Source organism: Camponotus floridanus, unplaced genomic scaffold (assembly GCF_003227725.1).
Source record: "Camponotus floridanus strain SB8 unplaced genomic scaffold, Cflo_v7.5 scaffold65, whole genome shotgun sequence".
Taxonomy (NCBI): Eukaryota; Metazoa; Arthropoda; class Insecta; order Hymenoptera; family Formicidae; genus Camponotus; species Camponotus floridanus.
Window position 1 is genome coordinate 36801 of NW_020229825.1, and position 8551 is coordinate 45351.

The 8551-nt window shown below is 37.5% G+C and overlaps 1 protein-coding gene across 1 annotated transcript; it reads left to right on the plus strand.

Moving 5' to 3' along the window:
• Nucleotides 1-1250: 1250 nt before the first annotated feature.
• On the plus strand, nucleotides 1251-2350 carry LOC112639444 (pertactin autotransporter-like). The gene is made up of 2 exons (XM_025413342.1): nucleotides 1251-1426; nucleotides 2084-2350. The coding sequence occupies exons 1-2, from the start codon at nucleotides 1418-1420 to the stop codon at nucleotides 2348-2350; spliced, it is 276 nt and encodes a 91-aa protein (XP_025269127.1). The 5' UTR covers nucleotides 1251-1417.
• Nucleotides 2351-8551: the final 6201 nt, after the last annotated feature.

Consider the following 8551-nt stretch of genomic DNA (forward strand, 5'->3'; position numbering starts at 1 on the left):
TACACATTATATTCTAACCTTTGATACGGTCGTTAAAAAGAATTGATATTTATATACCGATCAATTTATTATGCAGTCGATAATCTCCCGCATGATAAATAAAAAGATTGACACACGAAATAAAATTCAACCTGTATATATATATATATAGATATGTGTATAGGGAGATATATATATACAGGGTGACCCATTTTAACTTAGGCAGCCAAATAACTCGAAAAATAAGCACACTACGAAAAAATGGTTAGAATCAAAATTTCGTCATTTCGAGGGGGACGTACAATGACGTTAAAATCAGCCCCCCCCACCCCTCCCCCTGGGCGGTGAGGGGGGGCAAGTTTGAAATCTTAAATGGAACCCCCTATTTTTCATTGCATATTCTTGTAGCTTATCTCGAGAGCTTTCCAAAACACTATAATTAAGTACCTTTTTATTAAGTACTTTTTGAGTTATAAGGCTTGAAATAATTTCTTAATTTTACATAAACTATAAAATATCTAGTAAACCATTCATTTTTCGATTATCTTACCTTCATACTTTTATGTACAAAATAATGAGAGGAATCAATTGGTGTAAAGAAATCACATAGTTGTTTCTAAGAAAAAATATGTAATTTGCAATTAACAATTCCATATTTTTTCTTAAAAACAACTGTATGTTTTCTTTACACCAATTGATTCCTCTCATTATTTTGTACATAAAAGTATGAAGGCAAGATAATCGAAAAATGAATGGTTTACTAGATATTTTATGGTTTATGTAAAATTAAGAAATTATTTTAAGCCTTATAACTCAAAAAGTACTTAATAAAAAAGTACTTAATTATAGTGTTTTGGAAAGCTCTCGAGATAAGCTACAAGAATATGCAATGAAAAATAGGGGGTTCCATTTAAGATTTCAAACTTGCCCCCTCTCACCGCCCAGGGGGAGGGGTGGGGGGGCTGATTTTAACGTCATTGTACGTCCCCCTCGAAATGATGAAATTTTGATTCTAACCATTTTTTCGTAGTGTGCTTATTTTTCGATTTATTTGGCTGCCTAAGTTGAAATGGGTCACCCTGTATATATATGTATATATGTATATATATATATTTTCCTATATACATATCTATATATAAAAATACATACTTTTCTTTATTTCTTCTTCCTTCTTCTCCTTTTTAATTTCTCTTAACCTTCTTTGCAATCTTCTGCTATTATATATTTATCTTCCTCAGATAACACGAATGAAATAAGTCACAGTAAACTTGACAGTTAATCAATATTGCGGAAAGATGAAAAAAATGCAGTTATTACCATAGTTACCACATTTTATATTAATTTCGAGCCAGTTCTTATATATTTGACTAAAAATAAGAGAATTTAAAAAATAAAAAAGTTTGAACTGCCGAAAAAGCCGCAGGAAGCACACACTAAAATGCAAATTGTAAGTACGAATTTTTATTATCTTTATACAAATACATACATACTGACGCACACAACCAAATATACGTAGGCACGCACATGCACGCACACACACACACACACGTTCGCACAGACAAATACACACGCACACGCACGTTCGCACGCAATGCAAATGCACGTACGCATACATTCACGCACACACGCATACATTCACGCACACGCGCACGCATTTACGCATGCACGCACGCAACATATACGCACGCACACAAACAACAGGCATTTCAAATGCACATATACATTCACACGAAGAAAGAACACACATGCACGCACGCACACACACACACAAACACACACGCAAGCCCGCACGCATGCACGCACGCACACAAACACACACGCAAGCAATACACACGCACGCAACGCATTTCAAACGTACATATACATTCACACGCAGAAAAAACGCATATGCACGCAAGCACGCACGTTCGCACGCGCACGCACGCATTTACGCAGCCACGCAACATACACACACACACACACACACATGCACGTGTGCCCGCAGAAATACACACGCACGCGCGCGCGCGCACACACACACACACACACACACACATCCAAAACACACATATACATACACACTTAGAAAGAATGACAAAAAAATATTAAATTATAATTTTTTTAGGAAAAAAATTTAGAAGAAATAAGTCTCGCCATCGAAAACGAAGTATTAAAAGTAGAATTGGCAGATTTACAAAGGCAATTGGCAGCTGCGAGCCTAAAAATTCAGCATCAAGGGCAGCTTCCACCCCAACAAACAATGAAAACACCGCAACCGCCACAATCTCCACAACCTCCGCAACCTCCACAATCTTCGCACCCTCCACAACCTCCACAATCCAGCACAAAAAATGAAGCATCCAAAATGTCTCCGGAGAAAAATAAATGTTAGTATAAAAGTTCATTTGAAGAAAAATATTAAATAATAATAAAAAAAAGTATTAATATATAGTAAATAATAATAATAAAATAATAATAATTAAATAAATCAAATAATAAATAAATAATAATAACAAATAATCATAAGAAATAATATAATAATAAATAAATAATAATGAAATAATAATAATAAATAATCAATAAATAAAGAATAATAATAATAATAAAGTAAATATAGTAATAAATAATATTAATAAATTATAATATTCGAATATAAAATATAATAGTAATATTACTAATAATAATAAAATAGTAATGAAAGCAACATTAATAATATAGGAGTAATGATAAAAATATTAATAATAATAAATATAAGTGAAATTTATGTAAAGAAATTTATAAAAATATAATTAAATATAAATAGTATAAATAATATAAATAATATAAAATAATATAAAAAATATAAATAAAAGAAATAATAATAAAATATAAATAACATAAAAAAAATAATAAAAATAAAAATATATAAATAGAATATATAAATACATAAATAAAAATATATAAATTTATAAATAAGTAAATAAATAATAAGAACAACATTAATAATATAATAAAAATGAGAGCAATATTAATAATATAATAGAAATAATAATAGTATAAATAGAAGAAGTAATAAAAATATAAATGATATAAATGAAAGAAATAATAAAAATATAAATGTATATAAATGTATAAATACATAAATCAAATGTAAATACATAATCCTTTAACATATATATTAATTAGTAATTATTAATTTTTAGTAAAATATAAAACTGCACGATGGAATCGAGGAGGTCGTGGACGAAATCGTGGACGTGGAGGAGGAAGAGTAACATTATATTTTAATATTTGGTAAAGTATACAAATAAATTTAATAATTTATTAATAACCTATATATATATATATATATATATATATATATATATATATAATATATATAGACGATTTTTCCTCAGCAAAAATATCGATGAAGGCCATCATTTTTTGCATGTTCCCAATTTTTGTCATCATATATCGTTGCAATTAAACCTTAAATTAAAACTCAACTAAAGTAAACTATTTAAAATTAATTGAAGAATGTGATTTTGTTAATATTTTATTTCTACAAAGTTTAGTTTACGAAAAACCTCTTATTTCCAATTACTTATAATTCGAAAATTATTAGTGTTTCGACATTTTCGTTGAGGAAAAATCGTCTTCAGATGATCCCAGGAATCTGTCTTTGAATGATTGATTATAAGTTTTGAGACACACTGTATCAATATATATATCTTTAAACTTTGTTACAGATGTGTTGATCCCAAGCAAAAGCTGCATTGAAAAAACGTTAGAGAAGATTACAAAAAAAAAATAATTCAATAATGTTAATGTTGCTTTTTTATGTTAATAATTCAATAATGTTAATGTTACTTTTATGTGTTAAATATGTTATTATATATATTATACTTTACTTTATGTAATACTTTATTAAACTAAAATAAATATGTTAATATTACTTTTATATATTAAATTTTATATATAAATATATATAATATTTTAAAAACAATTAATCTATTTATTATATATTTATTATATATTATTTAATTTTTTATTTAACTTGATATTACTCAAAATGCGATTCATTTTTTTTAATTTAATGTTATTTTTAATGCTACGTGTCACATGTCATCATTAATCATTAATATATGTCATATGTCACTAATGATCACTAATGACATGTCATTAATATGTATATGTATATATATTATATATATATACATATATATATATATATATATATTGTGACGTGGCCGTCACGTCGCGTACATCCGCCCCGGCAATCTTGACGGGGCGCGGGCCGAGTGGCCGCGTCAAGGGTCAAGAGAGAGAGAGAACTATCGCGCTCCCCGGAGAGACGAGCGAATTAGTGTAATTGCGTGTAGTATTAATTCCTTTTTTTTATTTTGTATCATCGTCGGCTTGAGGCGCCTCACCATCGAACACCGAAGAACAGGGGAGAGCATCATCACCTCCCCGCGACAGCTAAGGACGACAGCCGAAGGGAAACTCATAAGAGCCGAGGATCCTGGCCCAGGGAGCCCTGCATCATGAACCCGGGCAGGGGAGAGCCGCATCGCCTCCCCACGATTGCCGGAAGCGACAGCCGTTGCGACAGCCATTCTCCAGGGGAGGATACGTCCGTGAAGGACCGCACCCGGGCCATATAAGGGCCCGCAACGGCATTCAAGTTTGGCGCTATTTCGCGCGGGGCGCGATAAGGCGTCGCGTGGCGCGCGAGGTGCCAGGACCTCGCGCGTGTCGGCCGCTAATTGGCCGGGGGTCCGCGCATCCCCCTGCGCGGCCAACGACCCCGCTATCGACCCTGGATCGAGAGATCCAGGGCTCACTCTTTCGCGGCCGCTCGACTCGTATAGGCAGCAGCATATTGTATTCCGTGTTGTCGTGTGAGCTCGAGGACGAGACGAAACTTGGAGGACGAGGCCGAGGATCATCCCCGCAACCGGAGGAGCTCCGTCGGTGAGGTTGCCCACGTTATTTTGGTACTCCGCGAGCGTGATCGTGTCCGCTCGCCGGCCGTTCTGTCGCCGTCGCCATTACGGCTTATCGCGACCGCTCGAGCCTTCTGCCGAGTCGGTCGATTTTGTGTATTTCGGGCGACCGGAGACAAGCGACCGAGAAAGCGCGGACACTAGTGACGGAAGTGTGTATCGTAGGGTAATTCTCGTCTCTCTCCGGGTATCAGGGTGCGTAATACGCGTAGCATTCGACCATCGGGTATCGACCGCGTGCGTCGTAAATCGCGAGAAATGCGTAGTTCGTACGGGCTGTCGTTTGGTTGTCGAAGCCGCGTCTCGCACCTCTGAAAAGTGTCTCAGAGCGAGTCTGTGGAACGTAATTGGTCGTGATTAATGAGTTTTCGTGTCGTCTCATTGTCGTTCGTGAAATGGCGTGAAACTGCGTACTATTGTCGCGTCCGTTGTGTGCGTGTGAATTGTTCGTCTCGAAAGGAGAAACGTAATTCCTCGAAATTGTCGCGGTGTGCGGGTATCGCACGATTCTAAGTATTGAGATCTGAGATCAGGAAATTCCTGGCGAATATCGCGGCTATCGAAGGAGGCGCGGTGCGGGACTGTCGCCCGGCCTTCCTTCTTTCCTTGATACGAGAAGATAATTAATTCTCACGCTGTCGAAGGTATCGGGGTGTGTAACACGACATTGTCGCATCGCCCCGATTGCCAGAAATATTTAAGTTGCGAGCGTCGCCGAAAAAGGCGGAAAAATCTCCGACCGCCGCCGGCTATCGAACTTCGCCGGTATCGTCCGCCCATCGTATGCGAGATCTCTCTTCGCGGAATTCATATCTTGTCGCTTATTGCGTAGCTGACCGGCTAGCTTATTTCTGGGTTGTCGACCCCGAGCACGCTCGGAGGAAATTGCTAGATACGCAGCTAATTAGTAGGATCTCCGCGAGGCTGTCGAAACTGCGAATTATAGGCTGGTATTATCTCTCTCTCTCGCGTAAGATACGACCGATACTGAGAATTCGAATTATCAAATTCAGTTACATCAATTATTGTTCTCCGGAGCTTCGACTTTAGGAAGCCGCCGTAACAGACGTTCTTTGTTAGACCGACCGAGAATATCGCGCGATTTTCGAGCGTTTCGAGAATCATTGTCCGTTCATGTCTAGTATGTTATTTCTGTTTTCATTCTGTAGCGATGTTTACTTCTTTTTGTTAATCACCGTTCTGATTATTTACGTGCTTAATAAACCTGTTATTTTCTTATTTATTAAATCTCGCGTTCTTTATTTGACTGGCGATCGTCCGTAATTTCTGTGTTCGTCTTTGTCTGTTAATTTAGTAAGCTCGCTCAATCAATTCACTTTTTCTTGCAAACCCCGCCCCTCTACCGTTAGGCGAGCTAGCCAGCCCGGGGCGAAGCGGGCTGTCGTATTCTTTCGCGTTTTTCGAAGAATTCGTGAAACTGGTACGTGAGAGACCGTACCTGGCGCCCAGTTCTGAGGTAACGAGACGGCCTTCGCTCCGCCGCGGCTCGCGCGCGGACAACCTCCATCCCTGTCCCGCCGATCGCGAGTACATAAAACCCTTGTGTTTTTGACGGCGCTTCCGCTCCCCCGCGAGAATCAAAATTTAGAATTGAAAAAGCGTCGCAATATATATATATATATATATATATATATATATATATATATATAATCGATATCGAAAAGCGTCGCTAGCGCAATCTTCTGTCAAAAGTAGGAAAAGGACGTTTTCTCTTTCTATGTGTTGTGTACATGTGTGTCGATGACGATGACCACGATAAAGACGTTTCTTAATTGAAAATTTTCATATTTTGACTTTGATTATGATATCTCCGTTAATAGATCACGCAGCGCAAAAATAAAGATACTTTCTTTATACAATTCAAACTCGCTCTATCGATTAAGACTAGTAAGAATTCGATCCGTTCAGCCGTTAATGAAATCCGATAATCTAAGTTACTTTCAACTGTCCGACTCGGGTATAGATACACCTCCGTGCACTCCTGCCGCGCAATGCTTCGCATGAACTTGGCGCGAGACACTACCGTGTCTCTTAATAATATTATCATATCGCGACTTTGCGAGCAGACAAGCGGTACGAAACTTTAGAATAGGGACGTATTATCGCTTTACCAAAAACGCGTCGTAAGACAAAAGTATGCATGTTCCATGCAATTAGCACGATATAATGCGTCAACCCCGATCAAATGGTAATTGAATGAAAACGAACGGTAATTGAACGGTCATCGAACGGTTATCGAACGGAAACGAACGGTCATTGAACGGTCATCGAACGCCCCGTCGAATGGAAACGAACGGTAATTGAACGGTCATCGAATGCCCGTTGAGCAGAAATGAAGGGTAATTGAACGGTCATCGAACGCCCCGTTGAACAAAAACGAACGGTCGTCGAACGGAAATGAACGACCGTCGAACGGCTATCAAACGGTCATCGAACGGAAATAAACGACCGTCGAACGGAAACGAACGGAAATGAACGGTCGTCGAACGGAAATAAACGGTCGTCGAACGAAAACGAATGAAAATCAATGCCCGTTAAATGAAAATCAAACGCAAAATTATATTCAATTATCGAACAAATATTTAAATGTATTACAATGTATCACAATGTAGTATCGAAATACAATATATGTGGCAGCTGTGTCATGTACGGAAACACGATACTGCGCACGTACATAGATAGGGATGAGGAAAGAAAGGAGAGAATAAAAAAGACGATAAAAATGTATCGCATCATCAATTTATTATAAATATGCATTCGAAGAATCATCATCATCATGATGTTTCAATCACCAATTATAAATCTTAAATACATTTTGTAGAGCGCAATTTTTTACATGATTTTCGTAACACATAGTATTCTTAACATCTAACTTATTTAAAGAAGCTACATCCTCATAGTCTGCATCCAAAGTTTCGATAATTTTATCGTTTCTCACATCATCGTCCAGTATATCGACCAACCATTGCTGTTTTTCGTGTCCTTTAACGTACACGAGAGGTGACGCATCATCCTCCTCCGTTGCACCCATCACCGCCGTCGTGATTAAGCGTTTCGACTTCCAATATGAAACGTGTCCATCATTCCACGATAATCTATGGTAGTTTTTAATCAGCCATAAAACCTGACATCTCTCAGATTTTGTGAGCGTGTGCTATGGTACCGGACATGTAAAAATGTAATGAGAAAGTACGGATCCTTTTCTCAAAACCGCAGCTTCCTTCACGACAAAATTTTTCCCAACGATAAATCCTTGCAGATCCACAAACGTTGACGCAGCCATGATGACAAGATCCGATCGCAGATTGATATCGATCGTCAAACATCTCAATCTTTTATATTTTTCTTCATGTGCAATAGAGGGAATATTTGCTGACCTATGTAATTTTGCAGACTACATTAGTCAATGGATTATATTCGACAACCCGATCGTGCAAGATGAGACAATAGGCGGTAGTATTCGCCGGTATATTTTCTCTGCACTCAAATTCTGTTCTCACGTCCACGGTAGCAGTTTTGACAGACTGGTTTTGTCGCGAGCAATCAATGACTGCTAGAGGACCGCAATGTAGAAACTTTGGAATGGTTAATAGCGCGGTGCT